The 18039-nt window shown below is 38.1% G+C and overlaps 2 protein-coding genes across 2 annotated transcripts; one reads left to right on the top strand and one right to left on the bottom strand.

Annotated features, from left to right (window-relative positions):
• Positions 1–235: 235 nt before the first annotated feature.
• Positions 236–3135, top strand: rab43 (RAB43, member RAS oncogene family). The gene is made up of 3 exons (XM_035388895.1): positions 236–599; positions 1921–2104; positions 2370–3135. The coding sequence occupies exons 1-3, from the start codon at positions 411–413 to the stop codon at positions 2621–2623; spliced, it is 627 nt and encodes a 208-aa protein (XP_035244786.1). The 5' UTR covers positions 236–410; the 3' UTR covers positions 2624–3135.
• Positions 3136–6266: 3131 nt separating this feature from the next.
• zgc:77375 (uncharacterized protein LOC402927 homolog) lies at positions 6267–17879 on the bottom strand. The gene is made up of 8 exons (XM_035388893.1): positions 17471–17879; positions 13011–13214; positions 12151–12263; positions 11061–11154; positions 9922–9955; positions 9283–9457; positions 8553–8741; positions 6267–8328 (listed from the first exon to the last, which is right to left on the bottom strand). The coding sequence occupies exons 1-8, from the start codon at positions 17582–17584 to the stop codon at positions 7932–7934; spliced, it is 1320 nt and encodes a 439-aa protein (XP_035244784.1). The 5' UTR covers positions 17585–17879; the 3' UTR covers positions 6267–7931.
• Positions 17880–18039: the final 160 nt, after the last annotated feature.

Genomic DNA, 18039 nt, shown 5'->3' with positions numbered 1-18039 from the left:
TTTACTTAAATTGTAGGCTACACAGTGCCCTGGTATACGTGTTTGAGGATGTAAAATACCTTTATGTAACAGGACACGTAGTTAACTGTAACATTGTCTTGCTTAGGACTCTTCAAGCTGTAGAGTGATGTCTCTTTCTGCCTACGGCGTAGGACACCAATGTGAAAATGCTCTATCTTTTCCTTGTTAATCGAATCAGGCATGGCGCTAGGATACCTACAAGGGCCGTATCTGTTCACGTCCCTTCCGCGTTGGCAATTCCGCCGGTGTGGGGATATCCACGTCAGTTTCATCTTTATAAACAGAAATCAACTTCTGGTTAACTAGCTTGTTGTTAAGTAACGGCATATGCAATACATATCTCTGGCAGCTTAGCTTAGGTAGCTACCATCTAAACAGCCGCTACAGATATGTCATCAATTGAGACCGATGATACCTACGATTTTGTCTTTAAAATAGTTTTAGTTGGAGATGTCGGGGTGGGCAAAACTTGTGTGGTTCAACGTTTCAAAACTGGCGTATTTATCGAGAGACAAGGAAATACAATTGGGGTGGACTTTACAATGAAGACTATGGATATTCAAGGAAAGAGAGTCAAGGTAGGTTTGCTATTTTTCCTATGCATATTGTGTTTTGTCTAGTTTAAGAACTGGTATACACTATAATGTTGTGATATGACACGATTCGTTTCTGGTTATAAAAACATTTCTGATTATATTTGTTATCCATAGGCTATACAATAATGACAACAACGTTCTTGCCTTTCTTATCGTAAATAATTCTGACGAACAGTTTCAAACAAGACCAATGCAATTACTTAATTACTTTAGTTAGCCAACATAGGCCTATTTTTGCTTTTATTTTTGTCCTTTATGTAGCATTTGTTACTTTCACTTAGATATATTCCTTTATCAAAGAGGTTTTATTTCTCATCTCTATGTAGAATGATTAGTGTCTACGCACATGGGGCGGCTGGGAATTATCTGACCCTAGTACCTTTGCTTTGGTTCATGCGCAATCTGAATGACCGTACCTGCCAACATTGCAGGAGGAATTGTGCAACAGAGCAATCAAGTCAAGATTACTGAAAAGGCCAATATGACCCAGAATGTGTAGTACATTCAAAATGTAATTCCAATTTAGCATTTGTGTAATATTTAAAAACAGTCTTTCAGTTTTATAGTTTTGTTCTATACACTGCAAATTAACATTTATAGACCACAACATCCTGCTTGGCAAAGCGTTGTACGTGTGTACGTGTGGGAGAGAAGGACAGGAAGAGAGGAGGAGACAGTGATCATTTTGTAAATCATAGGCCTCCCTCACCCATAAAGCTTATTTTAATGATAAATGGAATTGGAAAGGCAGCTTCCACCTTTAGCCCGTGTCTTGTTTTAATTTAGCTAACTGGCAGAATGTCATAGCTTATTCATTATACAAAATACTTACAAAATACCTGCACTGTGTTTTAATTGTTATTAAAAAGCTACTTGTTGTTATTCCTATAGGCCTGGATTAAATGCTATAAAAACACTTAGGCAGCATTATTTCAAAATGACCAGACTGACACATGAAGTGTGGACTGTTTGTGAACAGGGTTCACCAGGTTCTCTATGTAAGTGTTTGTAGGTCTCCAGGCAGCATTCGTGCCATGGATATGCAACTGTGTTAAATCCCCACTGAGCTTTTGTGTTGAGTTAGCACTCTGGCACATTTGGATTATTGTGCACTCTTCTTGGATGACCCGGGTAATGGGCGGGTGGCTCAGAGTTGCCTTGAATGTGATTAGTAGACCCAAGCCTGACTCCTGACCTCTGATCCCTGAGTGTACTGTGATATGTGTATGCATGCATCCTCAAAAGGAGGTCTGTAGAAAGTGTGGCCAGTAGGGTACTGTATGTTGTCCATGTTGTCCCTCAGCTGCAGATCTGGGACACAGCTGGACAGGAGCGTTTCCGCACCATCACGCAGAGTTACTACCGTAGCACAAATGGTGCCATCATCACCTATGACATCACTAAGAAGGCCTCCTTCATGTCTGTGCCGAAGTGGATGGAAGATGTCAAGAAATATGGAGGCTCCAACATTGTTCCTCTTCTAATTGGTGAGTCTCTTCTTGTTGGGCTGGTGTAGTGTATTTCAACTTCACTAGGGTTGACAATTATTTCCTGGTTAAGAAACTGAGGTTGCTGAGGCGCAGTGACTGAACAATGTACGCAAACCATAAAGAGACCAGTCTCTTGTGAATAACATGTTGATCATCTTCATCTTGTTTCCCCTTAAAGGATTTGTAATTTAATACTATATACATTGAGTTCCATGTGTTCAATCTCCATCTGTCCATTGCTAACTTGTTTACCTCTGTCAAGGTAATAAATCGGACTTGGAAGAGATGCGTGAAGTCCCCTTTGAAGATGCACAGACAATGGCTAACCAACTGGAGTTCATCCATGCTATAGAAACGTCAGCAAAGAGCTCCAGCAACGTGGATGAGGCCTTCAACAAAATGGCTGCCGAACTCATCCTTAGGCATGGTGGGCCCATGTTCAATGAAAACGTTACGGACAGCTTCAAACTCAACAGCAAGGACGTAGCCGCAGAGGGTTGGGGATGTGGATGTTGACACCTAACCTAATCCATAGTAATACTGTAGAGCTGTGGATATTGATGTCATTCTCAGAGTTAATGTGTGTTCCTGAGCTGGCAGAACAAGTTAACCTGTGCAATACATCAACTCACGCCTAATATTATTTTACTGGGACCAGTTTCAGCACTTCAGTGTAGCAGTAGCTCAGCTCAGCTGAAATGAAACCAATGTGAGGAAGTTGCCTGTAAATGGCCAGTAAAAGTCTGCCATGAAGCACATGCAAATTTAAAGAACAGTTGCACAGGGCAGAGGAACTGTAGCAATCGGCGGAATATTTATGTACAAACAAGTTAATTATTACCGCCTAGAGATGATCACACACAGCAAACATGGAGGATAATCACTAGCCATGTTGTAATTCCACTGTTCGACCAGAAAATGTCACATTTATGCTGAGCTTTTTGTTTTTCTTAACAGTGTTCAATAGAAAGAGAAACAATGCAAATCAGGCATCATCCATGTGGTGGTGGTGGTGGTGGTGGTGGGGGGAGGGGGGGGGGGGGTATTTGTATCTGATTAAATCAGAGCACCAGGAACATCAACATCGGTATGATTTAAATTATGATTTATGCTTGTTCTGCGAAAGAACATGCGGTTACTATGGTACTGTCCAACTTCTGATTGATTTCTATGTGTGTATTTATTACACTATAATTTAAGTCAACAATATCTTTAAGAAAATAAGATTTAAAAATGTAATGCAACTGAAACTGAATTTAATAGCAAAAATATTTTATGTACCTTCATTAGAATTTTATCTTAAGTGTTAAATAATGGTTCAATGGCATTAGCCCAGACTTTTTTGTCATTGACTTATCTTGGCTTTTGCTCTTTTATGAAAACAATCAGAACAGTTTAATTTGCACCCTTAAAATACATTTTGTATGAATTATCATTTTCCTTTCTAGTGTGCAGTAATCCAGTCTGCTCAGTGTCTTCAGCAACAGTTACAGTAGTGAAATATTCAAATGGAAAAAGGAAATGTCTTAATACATGTTAGTTCAGTGATGATTTGTTTTATTGCTCAATTCTGAGGCATATACACCACATGGCTAAATTTGATTTAACCGTCACAGAGATGAGAGGATTCCCCACAGTGTAGAAGGGTTCTTTGTGGACACCGTCTGGTGGGCCATTTTATTGTCCGAGAGGACCTGCTTGCCACAGATATGCACTCTGCGGCAAGTCAATTTACTTCTGCTTCTGTTGCCAAGAAATGATGTCATATTTTCTAATTTTTCACTATGTGGCTGGATGACTAAAAATAGCATAGTGTGTTGACAGCTGTGTGATCTAGAGGGAGATGGTGTATAACTTCTGGGAGGGGTGGATACAACTATTCGTCAACTGCTATTATAACAGAAATGTGAGTTTGGGAATGAAGGAAACCATTATGAGTATTATTACAGTCCTGTGCAATGAAGGATCCGTCTGAAATTAATCAATACCAAGGCTAGTTGTCAGGTAGAGGAATCACTTTCCTAGTGCAGTAGACTAGGCCGTGTAATTCATCTTAATATCAAACTTGAAATTCTTCCTATAAATTGGCATGGACAGTGATCAGGTGCAGAATTGGTATTTCTCAGTAATTAACTGCCTAAGAGCATACCTCAAAGCCATGTAGGAATTAAAATGGCAAACTATGAATTCTTGGAAAACTGTCTCATTAAGTTTAACATGAAATAGTATGTGCAAAAATAGTTGTATGAGGAAAAGAATTTCAACATGTCAAGTTTAAAGTTCTTTTTTACAACATGTTTGGAACAATTTACTCTGCATTTCAGAACTTTAAAGGCAGTTGGAGTAGATTGTTTTAGTGTTTATGTCATTTTCTTCTTTCCTTGCTAAGTAAAAAAGTTGCCTTTATGGATTTTAATCATTTTCTTGTTAAAACATTTTAGTGTGGTCTCCTATTGCATTAGCATATGAAGGCAGATATCAGGAATTATATTACTGTAAATCTATTTCTATTTTCTTAGATTCTATTTTGTATGGTACCTGTTCATTAAAATACAAATCAAAAAGCAAAATATTTGTAATTTTAATACTATATACATATTTAGGATGGTTGTGATTACGATACTTCTAATGACTTGAAAATGTATTTAATATAATGATAGAGAGGGTGACATATATTCTCTTTGTTTTAATTGAGTGCCTTTAATGCTTATTCTCTCAAAAGTAGGAACAGGACTGATGACTATTTGTTTGTGTGTTTAAAAATACGAATAGGATACATATAAGTATGAATTATTGATAAGCTTCTTTATTACCCAGTCACTTTTATTAATCATATTTTATTTCATCTGTATTCTGAGTAAATTCTTTAAATTATTTCTGTGTTTATACTGAATAAATGACAGTTTCTGAAGAATGTAGTTGTCTGGTTACACTGTTGTTACTTTGTGTATAGCATTTTTAATGAAAAATTCCCTGAAAGTATTTATCCCAGTATTAGCCAGTGCTGGCGATGTGCAAATGTGCATTACCCAGGAACTGTTAGCTTATAAAATGCTAAGACCGTGTCCAGAGGAGGGAGCTCTAGAGAGGAATTTTATGCACAAATGAAACCAAATATCCCTGTAGTGAACAGGCATGCTGGGCAGATAATCGCATCATGGCTTGTCTCATACGGTGTTTCCCCATAACTCTTTGCAATGAGTATGCTAACCTGTTAACACCAGGGGTCTCATTTTAAAACATTTGGATACATACATTTGAGTGTAAGCTGTATGTACAATGAAATTAGTGTGATTTTCTTTAATTTGACATGAAAGTGTGCTTTCACACAGTACCAGGCCATGCATACAAACTATCCTTCATCAATAGTCAGCTGCATGTATGATACTTTTTTCCTTTGTTTGCCTGTCATTCTCAATTGTAGCTTTTGCCTTGTACTTGTTTAACAAAAACAATTTTTATCAGAAAAGGCAACGTAATAGTCATATAATACTAATTGAATGCATTCACAGGGTAGAGTAATTAAAATTGTTCATGTGCATCCAATTGTGATTTGTGATATATAGATAAAATGTTATGTCAGATGTACAAATATTCATGTAAATTAGTATTATATAAATAATTAATTCTCACATTTTTAGATTTGAGCTTAAGATCGCATTTTAAAATTAAATATAAACATTCTATGAATGAGGCCCAGGGCTGGGGTTACACCTGACCTTTCATGTCACAATTTTCGCCATTTGAAAATGTGTCAATTGTATGGACATCTTTAACTGATTTAAATACACATTTGGCCCAGGCCTGAATTGTTCTGGCCTTAGCAACCAGAGAAGTGAATTGCATGTGTCTTCACTGAATAAGAATGAGCAAAAGCTACTTTCAGTGAGAAAATGAACTAGCAAGAATTCTGTGGTCAAGGCCATCCATAATCTGGACCAGAGTTCCCCCAGTGTCATTTTGCAGCTAAAGGACACCATCCAGTAATGTTGTCAGCCATTCCAAATACAACAAATGATTCTGCCTCAGCAGTGGACCAGCTGCAGCTGCAAAATGCCTGAACAAGTAACCAGACAGGCCTCAAGTCATCAAGGATCTGAGAGTATAAGATGAATTAAAGATGAATGAAATCAAATGAAACTATTTTGGTGGCCTCTTATCAAATGATTATTCATTTATTATCTGGCGCCCATTCATAAGTGGAAACATTTGACCTCATAAGGCAGAAGGCTGAAACCATATTTAATATGCACCTCCGGCTCCACTAATACATATTTAGGTACCAATTCACTCACATTAACAAAATAATATTTGTAAGTTTTATAAATATATCAGATTGTTTGAATAAAACCACTTCAACAATGAACATTCAGGTCTGAGGCAGTACTTTTTTTAATAACAGAACATTTGAATTTAAAAATACTTTTTTTAAACATACTTCTGAAATGTTAATAAAAATAAATAATGCATGTAATTTATTAATGTAATAATCTGATTTTGCTTATTCACTATCAGTCAGACACGTCTCAAAGTAATTGCACTACATTGTAACCATTGGAGAATAAAATGAACCTACATCAGACCATTTCAGAATCTATGAGCATGAGTTTGAGTGAATATTCCTGTTTGTGCATTAAAAAGGTTAAACCTGCTGATGCAGTGGCAATTGCACTCATTTAGCAAGTTTTAAGAGATGGAACAATACTGAATTTGTACACAGCATGTCACTGTAGTGTGAGAACACAGGAACCAAATGTCCTATAAACAGAATAACAGCACAAATGTGCATATGTAAATTTAACATACCCAGTTTAGGTCTATAAGACAGCTGTCCATTCAATGCAACAGCCAGGACAACAATTACAAGTTTTGTCACAGTTTCCTAACTGTCAGAATCTGCTTTCAGACAGTATTGGACTTGCCCCTCCACATGTTTCATGATATCACAACATTGAAAACATGAATAAAAAAGGACAATTGCACAGAAGATGCTACTACAGTCACTACAGTTTTTCCTCAATGTCTGCTATTAGGAAGAAAAATACTAAATAAAAAAATAAAATGATAGGATATTACAGATTTTCTACTACTTTGCAAGTTCTGTGTGTTGAATTTTTCCACTAGTCATAACTGTTTAACAAATGTCACAGTTTCTGAAATACCTGGCTCATAAAAAATTACATTAAAAAACATTAACATGTCAAACATTACAGAGCAATAATTACACTGAGTTTGGCCACAGAAAGTCAACAAACATTGGAACATGGAAATAAAAACGAATTAATAAAATGTAAAAAGTACCATGTACTGGTAAAGTTAAGGTGAACCATTAATGTAAGAAGTTACAATAAAATATGTACTATTAATTACAATTTAACATTAGAACACATATTCATTACTATATTCTTGCCTTCAGCATTCCATTTTACATTTTTGGACCTGATGTAGGATATCACAGAAGCATGTGCTTTGAGGTGTCCATGTGCTTAACTTGCTAAGGATGGAGCTTAAACCTTTTGTAGAGCATGAGAATTTCCAGCGCATTAAAACTGCGCCACAGCTTTTCAGTACACCTTCACAAAGTTGCAGATGAACCTTAAGGAGCTGCTTCAATGCCCTTAAATCATATTTCTAGATATTCCTTCTGGATACTCCTTTTTTGTTGCATAATTTAAAAATCATCCACCTGGATGAATGTGCACGTAAAGTCTTGTGTACTGACATTTTTTCTTTGTTCTTGTTCTAAGAAGAGATGGGAGGAGATGATCTAAAATGATTTTCCATTTTAATGTGGAGATGATCCGAAGGCCCTCCTCCAAAAGCATTACTGGATCAAAAACTTCTCCTGCTGGAATACGAGTTCCACAGCCGCGTCCACGTCCTGCACAATATGGCCCGGTTCCACCAACGCAGGGTCGAAGCGGAAGTCGCGGTGCCCGTGGAACACAGTCTCTTTGATGGCCTGGTTGGCGTCTGGTGGCACCTCAGTGTGGGGGTTGTAAACACCGGTGCAGACCAGGATGGATTTGCAGGAGGTGGCAGAGGGGGGCGCCAGCTCGCTCTCCCAAGCACTGTCCACGTCGTCCTCCTGGGGCAGCGTGGCGGAGGACCGGTTACCAGCTGCCACCTTAGCCACAGCCTTGGAGCTCTTCCTGGCAGTCCTCTCTTCAAGGTAGCGGTTGTACATGTTAGCACCATAGATGTCGGTCATGAGGTTGTCCCTAATCGAAGTCAAGAGACAAAAGAAGTCAAAAGAGGTCAACATCTAAAATAATATAAAATAAAGCAAGCCCACGTGTTGCCCTTGAATTTGCAAAATGAAGCGTCTCTGACAGAAAAAAGCAGTTTTGGACTGGCAGGCACCACCTTAAAACACATCCAAGGGCGTTTTCCATTTGGGGGAAATAAACGTACAAATTTGAAAGGAAAGTGGACCTAAACTCACCCAATAGCATACAGGGATGTGATGGGGGTCCTCCACCCCCTCTGTGCAGCCTGCTGTCTGATCAGGTACTCAGCATAGTGGTAAGTCAGTTCACTGGGCTTGCCCATTAGAGCCTCATACTTCAGCTCTTTTCCTGTTATCTTCTTATAGATGTTCTCCAGACAAACCAGGAAGGTTCCATGACCAAATCTGTATGTGAAGCAAAGTTCCCAAAGCAAATCAGGTAAGTTACATTTTACACAATCTAAACAAATGATATCTCAAACTTACCGTTTGCACTGCCATACTTAAAAGCCTTGCTACATAAGTGCAATAACTTCGCCACATCCATTTTAGGGAGTTTTGTGGAGAGGTGAGTCTAGTGCTTATTTCTTTACAAACAAATGAAGGATATGCATTTCATTAAATATTTGTGAAATACGCTGTGGCATATTAACAACTAATTACTAATTAACATGTTCATTAGTATGCAAGATGTTCTATAATACTTATTAAGCAGGATAAGAGAACTGGTATTTCATGTATTCACTGATTTTTTCATTCCCTATGAGCTCAAGTAATATTTATCAAATGCAAAACTCCTCTCTCATTTCATCATTAGCTTCCAGATTGGAGTTGATACTGTAGTCACTTCTCTACACTTCTGTAACAATATCAAATGAATACCTTGTGCTGAAAATGGATTATAAAGACAATGCAGCACATCTGTGGACACAGCAAGGGCTGTTACCGTGGAGACTGTGCCTCTGCCATCCACATGAGGTCCATGTTGCAGGCCAGCAGGGGAAGGTGAGGGAACTTCTGATTCTGATGGACACTGCTCAGGTTCCCATTGGTCAGAAGGATGTCAGTGATAAGCTGCAGGTTCGTCTCCCATCGAATTGGCTCCCCAAAGAGAATAACAGCTAAAACAAAAGCAGCCAATAAGGATGTGAGGACAGTGAATACAGTAACTATGCAGATAGATATATTCATTCAGTGGTGCTAAGTGAACAAAAACAATTACATAAACATAACCACTGTGTGGATATAACCAATGAATGAATACAACCGCTAAGTTAATTAAGTGTGCTATTATAGCCACAGACAAACATAACCATTTGCAAATTAAATCTCTGTGCAGCTATAAATATAATGTATATATTATCACCAGACGTTATTTTATTGTATTGTCGAAAGACAAACATTTCAAAACTGATTAACCAGATATAAAGATACTCATTACGTAGTTGATGCTATACAACTGTTACACATTTAATATTTGTTGTATAAGGATTTGGTTTTGGTCAGATTTGTTTTCAAACTTCTAATCTGCCCAAATTTTGTTTAAAGGCAAGTTTAATGCAGCTCCTTCCATGAAGGCACCTACCTTCAATCTTGGGAAGATTAACAATGGGGGAGGACTGAATAAGAAAAGGAACAAAGGAAATCAGTTAAAGCAATGTGACATGTATAAAATACAAGTGCCTCTAAGACAATATACTAGTATGGATGAATATCAATTTAGCATATGTCCACGTAAAACTGTGAGAAATATATTATTTTAATAGCCAATAACTGAAATTATGTTCAGAGGTAAACATTTACAATAATCATAATTTCTAAACAATTATATTATATATCCTATTTGCTCCAACTAACACAGATCACAGATAGAAACCTAAGGTTGTGATGTGGGAATAAGATGTTGGGGCAGTGGGTTCTTTAAGAAACTATGTTCGTACTACATTTCAAGGTAGCCAGCTATGAACTGCAATACTACAAGTTACCACTTTGTATTCCTTCTGTGCACCTCTCTCAACCCAGCATCCAAATTCCCAATCACAGACAGTATGAGAAACAGGTCTAATCTTATCTGTTTTCTGCAGTATACTGAATTGACTTGATTATCCATGGAAAAACTGTAATACAAAATCCATAGGGAGGGCCAATGGACCAGTTTCTATAGTGTGAGCTTGTTTCTATTTCCAATTCAAGCTGCAATGTCTGAGAGACAAGCGATTCCTTATAAACGTAACAGTGATGGTATCCTTACTCAGGGTTTGAATTATACCACAACTCTTGGGGGGGGGGGGGTGTATTTGTGGGGCTTTCTGGACCAAAAAATAATTTTTTTGGTCCAACATTATAGCACAACTACATTAAAAATATATTGGCACATATTGATTAAAAATAACACATTTCAGCAGGCATGGACTCCACAGGACATTTATGACTGTATCAGACGTGAAAGAACTGAACTTCTACTGGAGCAGGGCTGACTGAGGATGTTACCTCATTTAAAAATGTCAAAATTTTAAATTTAAAAACAGTTTTTTTTCATCAGACCAGCCCCCCCCCCCCCTGTTTAGAAAATGCAAACCTATTCTAAGCCCATGGTTTGCCAAGCTGAAATATACACAGATACACAGTGAAACTGCTTGGTTTCACTCGACACATCTTGAACACTATTCAGTGCTTGAAACTAACAAACATTCTATTTTGAGACACCGTGACCTCTGAACTTACTGGAAGTTTGGGGCGTCTGTTGTGGTCCACCATGTCCAGCAGTGGAAAGGCTTCCCGTAGCATGTCAATGCTGACCACTTTCATAAAGCCTAAACTGGAGATGCAGTTGAAGGACCAATGCTTGGAATTTACTGCCATGATTTCACAAATAATTTGCTTCCGCAAGTCAGAAACACAGAAAAATTAAGATTTCAAAAATGTTTATGAAAAAAATAGAGAACTCACCATAGTACCCCAAAAGATCATGAGTAGATCTTACATCCTTGTTTGCAATTGTAATTAATCTTTATAAATATTTAAAGCAAGAATCTCAGCACTGTAATCCGATTTATAGCTGGACTGGGCGAAAGAAGTCAGTTTACAGTAGCACAACCCAAACTGTTAAACCAATTTCAGTGACATATTGCATAACACCTCATTAGCTTGTGCTGTGGTTGCTGATTCTGTAATTTTAGACTCTCTCTGCAAGCAGTTTAACCTACGCAACAGGAGAGGACGCTGAGTTGCATAACGACTGTACATGTGGTTAAAGTACAAGCATGTGGTAGAAGCATAGACACGCAGCCTCGCTTGGCAACTTGACACTTCTTCCAGGAACAAGGTAAAAGGAACTGAAGGATCTGTCATGACTTAAAGAGGAATGGGTGGGGGAGGTGGGAACATGGGCCTGCTAGCCTCAACAACGTTCAATAATTGCATTTATCGCAAAGAATAAGAGTTGTCCTGATAAAAAAGTCTGGTATAACTATCTAATCCTCTCCAAATTTGACTGCATTAGTTATTACTTCCTCAGTTCAAGCAAACATGTAGTTTTGATACAAAGTGGCTGCCATGATCTCACCCAGGTGGAACAATATTTCAATATGTCATCATATGGTGTTGGATACAAGTTATTGTATGTCAACATACGGTAGTGTCCGAGGTGAGTTATCCTCCTATTGTAAAGTACTTTGACATCACTGAGAAGGATAAAAGGCACAGCAAAAATGATAATCATTCACTCATTCATTCATTAAGGCAGAAAGATGATTTTCAAAAGCAGAAATTAAATAAGTGGGGTGGTGACAGTGAGAATCGTATGGCAGGATACTTCTTGGCAATGTCCAAAACTGGGCCCTGTCCTGACACCAGCACACACTTCTCATGGTACTTTTTGAACATCTTTAGAGGGCTGTGTGACATCATGACCTGGTCCTGGGAGATCTGCCAAAAACAGTGGACACAAACATCACCAAATCAATGGTAAAATGCTGCCATCTCAATTTCAAATAAGTTTTCAGGAAGGATTTGTGGCTACTGGACTAATTATGGCCAGCTGAGGATGGTCTCCCCTTCTATAGCTGGGGTTATCCAAACATTTTTTCCATCCAGGGAGGTTTTTTCTTGCCACTGTTTGAGTTTTTTTTTTTTTTTTCTTACTGGGGTGTTTTTTCTTTCCTTCACTTGCTGGTTTTTTGGGGGTTTAGGCTCAGTCTTTCCACATTTTCCTATGTCCCATTTCCTTTATGGCACCTTCATGACTGGGTCATTTAAAAAGCACCAGAGAAATAAAACTATGGACACCGGACAGCCATACCAGTAAGCCTTTCTAACAAGTGAGCATTTGCTGATTTTAGCACGAGTGGAAAAGGTATTAAATGCACAGCGTCACTGTATTTAGATTTTTTAAGTCAGCATTAGCTCTTGTGTCCACAATAAATCAATAAATCTCCACTTGATACAATTCCAAGGAAGGAAGCTCCTTTCTCTTTTTGACACAATCATACTACTATTACGCACTAACTACATTAAACTGCAGTAATTGTGAGGACAAATATTTAAAAAAATAATTCCTTAAATTACATGCATGGTGCACAGAGTAGAATGAAACCTCTGGGGCATACTTCAGGAGTGGTATAATGGAGGAACCTCTCCTGGCGCTTTCTGGAAGGCAATTCAAAAGAGACTCACAGACACTCCCAGGATGTGAGACAGCTGGTCTGCCTTTGTCTGGCGGAGAACATTCCCAGCATTCGTAACAAACACGACGGGCACCACAAACTGTCCCTGGGCGTTGACCAGCTTCTGGAAGGCCTTCTTTGCTGCAGGGATGGGTGTCCTACCTCTGACGAGAACACCGTCAATGTCAAACAGGAGGCCGAAGCCTGGCTGGACCTGAACAACAAAAAGAGAGCAGACATTAAAAACTTTAGCAGGATTTCTGCCACTTTTTGAGAGTAAAAAACAAAAAGTATTTGCCCTTGCACTGCGGTATCCCATTCAAATATACATGACTGATGAACAAAAGTGTTTTTTACTTCACATTAACCAAGATCAATGCTTCCAGTACCTCTTCGCCATATTTGAAATTTGTTTTTCATTCATTCTCTCCTATCAAACTCTATGAATGGAAGTGATGACGAACTGTCATGTGGAATTGTGTCTCTTATTCACAGGATCTAGTTTATCCACTTAGATAATAGGGTAAATAAGAGGTCTTTTGCCCAAGACGAGAACTTCTTTGCCCTATGGGCTATTGCACACATCATAATCATAAGTCATAATCATTAAGTGTTACCCATGTCTCCATTCCAGTAATTCAGCCTTCCAGTAAATCCAGTTACAAATTACCACACAAGAATGATCACAAAATAAGAATGAATTTTAAATTAACTAAAACGTGTACTGTAATTGCAACAATCATTTATTTCTTCTTCAACTGTTTTAATTCATTTTCAGTGTCTTTGTCAAGCTTTACTGAACCAGAATAACAATAAAAATTATTACTAGCAATGATGATTGGCTCTATACATGTATCAGGGCATAATCCTGCTTTGTATTTAAAATATATCAAGATAAAAACTGATTGAGACTCTAATGTCTTAAGTATGTAGTACTGTAACTTTTTCATCCTGCAGAACAAACTGTGCAATCGTCAATTGGCTATGAGCCATATGGACTGAATGTCTATGAAGATGTGTTGTTTCATGTATCAAAGAATGTAGCAGCTCCAAGGGAGGGTGCTGTTTTTTTTGGGGTTTTTTTGTCCAAGTGAAACTCGATTGAAAATCAAAGTAAAAACTTAATTGTTTGTCCAACTGATTCAATCTGATTCAAATCCCCACAAAATGTATTTAAAATTTATGAAAAGACACAAGAGCTTTGTAATCTAATGTTAAGTGGTAAGTGGACTGCATTTATATAGCGCTTTTATCCAAAGCGCTTTACAATTGATGCCTCTCATTCACCAGAGCAGTTAAGGATTAGGTGTCTTGCTCAGGGACACTTCGACACGCCCAGGGCAGGGATCGAACCAGCAACCCTCCGACTGCCAGACAACCGCTCTTACCTCCTGAGCTATGTCGCCCCTAATGTTAAGCCAATGTTTCTGTAGTCCCATTCAGGTAGTGTCATTTTACATATCAGAGCATCATTATAGCTTGCATTGCTGATCTAAGCCTCCCTAAAATAGTTTTCATGTACAGTACTGTGCAAAGGTCTTAGGCACCTGTAAAAAAAAAATGATGTACAGCTAAGATGCTTTCAGAAATAATGAAATGAAAGGTTATAAATATCGAAAAAATAATATAAAGAGCAGCAAATAGTTAAAAACTAAATAAATATAAACTTCCCCTTTAATACTACATCAATTCTCTTCGGCACACTGTCCAGATTTAGGCTGTTTCGCTGTTTCGCTTGCTTCTGGCTCTCCAGGTAATCCCATAGACCCTTGATCAAGTTTTTATCTGAGTAGTCTATTACTTAAAATATTACTTTATTTAACAAAATACAAAAATACATACTGGCCTCAGCTGGGTTCTACCTGTGATCATGTGAACATTGCATGGCAAATGCATTCATTTCTATTACAACCGCATGCAAGCCTGGCCTTAGCTCTGCTGAGTTTATCTGGGTCCCAGCAGGGCACAGTTTTGCTTGACAAAATGTGGAATGACTGTGACCAAGCAGGCATGTGGAGCACACACAATCTCTGGCTTAATTATGCAAATGCTACAAAACACAATTAACATATTTATTTTCTTTCAATAAAAAACACACAGGACACACATCATACATTTTCCTGTACATGCAAAAAGACGAAATCCATGCAACGAATTAAACAAAAGATTCAATATAACATGCATCTCCAGCTTAATCACACAAGTACTGAAAGCAATGCCCTGTGGGAAAAAAGATTTGTATTGAGTTTATAAAATGTGCCTCACTGAGAATAGAGTATATAAAGTGTATAAATCACAATGAAATAATATTTTTGATGCTGTGCTTGCACGGATCTGAAGCCACCATACTGCAAATTTGTGGATTCCATCTCTGGTCAGAAAAAGCTTGTGCAAAGATCTCAAGCACTCAGGCTTTTCTTTAAAAGGGCTCAAAATAAGTTTTTGTTTTCTTGTAAAAACCTAAAACAGATTCTTCCTGTGCTCATGAATCACATGCTGCATAAATCCATATATACGGTGCAGCTTAATCCGAATCAGCACTTAAAACTCAATAGCAACAGCTTTTCACAAGTTGCAGAAACATATATGAGCTAAACAGTACAGCAACTGTACTCGCCAAATACGCCTTCAGTACTACACAAAGGCCTCTTTGCAATGATGCAACACACCAAGCTTAAGCATGCTGATTTACAATTGATGGAAGACACAGCATTATACATTTATATAAGAAAAGATTTACTTTTACAAGGAGTGTATTATCAAGGAGGCAGTGTTATCAAATAACATTGTTTTCCTTATTTTAACAGGATAGGCTCTGAAGGATAGTTCTCAATTGAATGAAAGTAGAGCATGACAGAGATTCTGCGTCATTCCAGCTTTCTGATAGACATTTGTCCGTTGTCCTCCAAACATTGTGATAAGCAGTCTAAGCACCATGCGTTTCCCTTCTCTGATGCTTAGGGATTACATTTATTTCTTACTATCTGCAAGCACAAACATCTGTGCATTTCCCTCCATGGGAAGACTTGCTTTTCTCAGTAAAGGCCCATGGCTCAGGCAAATGCATTAATGTGCATGTGCATACACTTTCCAGTCCACTTCTGTGATACAAAACACATTCTGACCTGGTTACAGATCCAAAACAAAATTTCACCTGGGATTTACACAATATGTTTGATGGGATATTTTTAAACACGTACTCCCACCCCACCACCACCTGAACCCTGAACATAACAGCATGTTATATTAGGGCAGCACGTATACTTGCTGATAATCAAAATGAAAATGACACATTGAACAGAACTGTACTTCCTACCTGCAACATATGGCGTGCAGTCTTGTATAACAATTCACAATATATTTAGGAACATTATTTCTTATATGATACATAGCTAATGTTCTTACCCGTGATCTGTTGCCATGGAGTGACACAGACCAATAATTGTGCGCTAGAAGTGCTTTAGGAAAATTGTAATGAATACATTTTTACATCATATATATCAATACATATATATATATATATATATATATATAAATAATTTAGGTATCCTGACACATCAACACCAACACCTTAAAGCTATTTAGAAAAAATAACATAAACATACAAATACAAAATGTGCACGTTGGGCCAACCGTGATCAAGAAACTAAAATGGGTATACTCAATATTGAAAACCTTGGTACTATTTCGCAGCCACAACAATTAATAGCAAAAGCAGGACAACCATACGCAAAGAGTAGACCCACAAAATGTAGACGATAGCTAATGTTAATCGAGACCCCCATATTCAGCAGAGTAAACAGAGGGGAAATGGTCGAATCCGGGACCTGACACCACGAAAACGACACATCGTTATGTTTCTTAAAGGCCGAGGTATTTTTAAGTGCTGTGTTGAAATTAAAATGTTTTAGAAACTGAAAGCACGACACTACCACATTCTTGAACAATTATGAACATAATGTGGTTTAATGAGGACCACACAATCTTCATGCCTCGCGTAATGTAGGCTCTACATCCACGTTAGCGTCAGTAGAGCTGGCAACAAACAAGGAATCAGCAAAAGTCAGTGTTCAATAGTTCAAAATCTTGTCGGTTATGTGTTTTCTATATGGACATTGAAAGGAAGAGGCAAAGGTTAGTTAAAATACTCGTGCTTTCTCGTTATCAGGAAATAAACATCTCGCTACATTTGATGTTTCATTTGAAAACACTGAGAACATTTGGAGGTGGAGCAAATGAATGGAACATGAGACCTTCGGCAAAATGAAAAGTTTAACCGACAATTCGAAAGCATCGTTTTAGAATTGTCGAATCCACACTAAGCAACGTTAACAGTTTCGGATCATCAACTGAAACATTGTATACAATTGTGAACTGAAACAAAGTAATCGAATAACATCTTGAGCACTGACGGAATTCACGGAGTAGCTTGGTAAATGTAGAACACCCGGGACTGCATTCGACCCCTACCTTGCGGTCAGAAGCCGCTCCACACATTCCGCACTCTGACAGCCGAATTCTTCGGCCAAATTGCCTTGTACACACGGAGCTAAGAGCCCGGTAAAAAGGTGATAAAATATTCATTTCCCTTATGTTTCGGGGGTATCAGGGACGATCGCGCTTCGAATCAATGAGCAGCTGGTCCAAGCACTGTTGTTGGTTGTGCCTGGCTGGTCCCCTTATCCAATTCCTCCATATATCTTTTGAGGGGAAGACGAAGTGACGACAGAAGAGGAGGGCCATCATAATTTGCAGGGGAAGCTGTGGTGGAAAGACTAGCAGTCTACAAATAAAACAAACGTTTCGGCTTTACCATCTCGCGTGAATGTCGTTTGAGTCGTTATTTGACCGTCTGTTTCCTTTCTGTTAAGCCTTGAGTGTTGGAACAATTCCGCTTCGAAGCATATTTGCTAAACCAAGACCAAGGGCCACAATCGGGCTTTGAATCAAACCATGTTATTCTAAATATTGGTCTTGAAAGATCAAAACAGAAAAGAAAATGCGTGGAATCAAACTGAATATAAACTCGTAATTTGTAA

Source organism: Anguilla anguilla, chromosome 13, assembly GCF_013347855.1.
Source record: "Anguilla anguilla isolate fAngAng1 chromosome 13, fAngAng1.pri, whole genome shotgun sequence".
Lineage (NCBI taxonomy): Eukaryota > Metazoa > Chordata > Actinopteri > Anguilliformes > Anguillidae > Anguilla > Anguilla anguilla.
This window is presented reverse-complemented; position numbering and strand designations above follow the sequence as displayed.

Coding starts and splice junctions, on each gene's coding strand:
- rab43 (XM_035388895.1), top strand. CDS start 411: ATGTCATCAATTGAGACCGATGATACCTACGATTTTGTCTTTAAAATA. Junction 600..1,920: donor TTCAAGGAAAGAGAGTCAAG/GTAGGTTTGCTA, acceptor GTTGTCCCTCAG/CTGCAGATCTGGGACACAGC. Junction 2,105..2,369: donor CATTGTTCCTCTTCTAATTG/GTGAGTCTCTTC, acceptor ACCTCTGTCAAG/GTAATAAATCGGACTTGGAA.
- zgc:77375 (XM_035388893.1), bottom strand. CDS start 17,584: ATGAATATTTTATCACCTTTTTACCGGGCTCTTAGCTCCGTGTGTACA. Junction 13,215..17,470: donor GAGCGGCTTCTGACCGCAAG/GTAGGGGTCGAA, acceptor TTTGTTGTTCAG/GTCCAGCCAGGCTTCGGCCT. Junction 9,458..9,921: donor TAATCTTCCCAAGATTGAAG/GTAGGTGCCTTC, acceptor CTTTTGTTTTAG/CTGTTATTCTCTTTGGGGAG.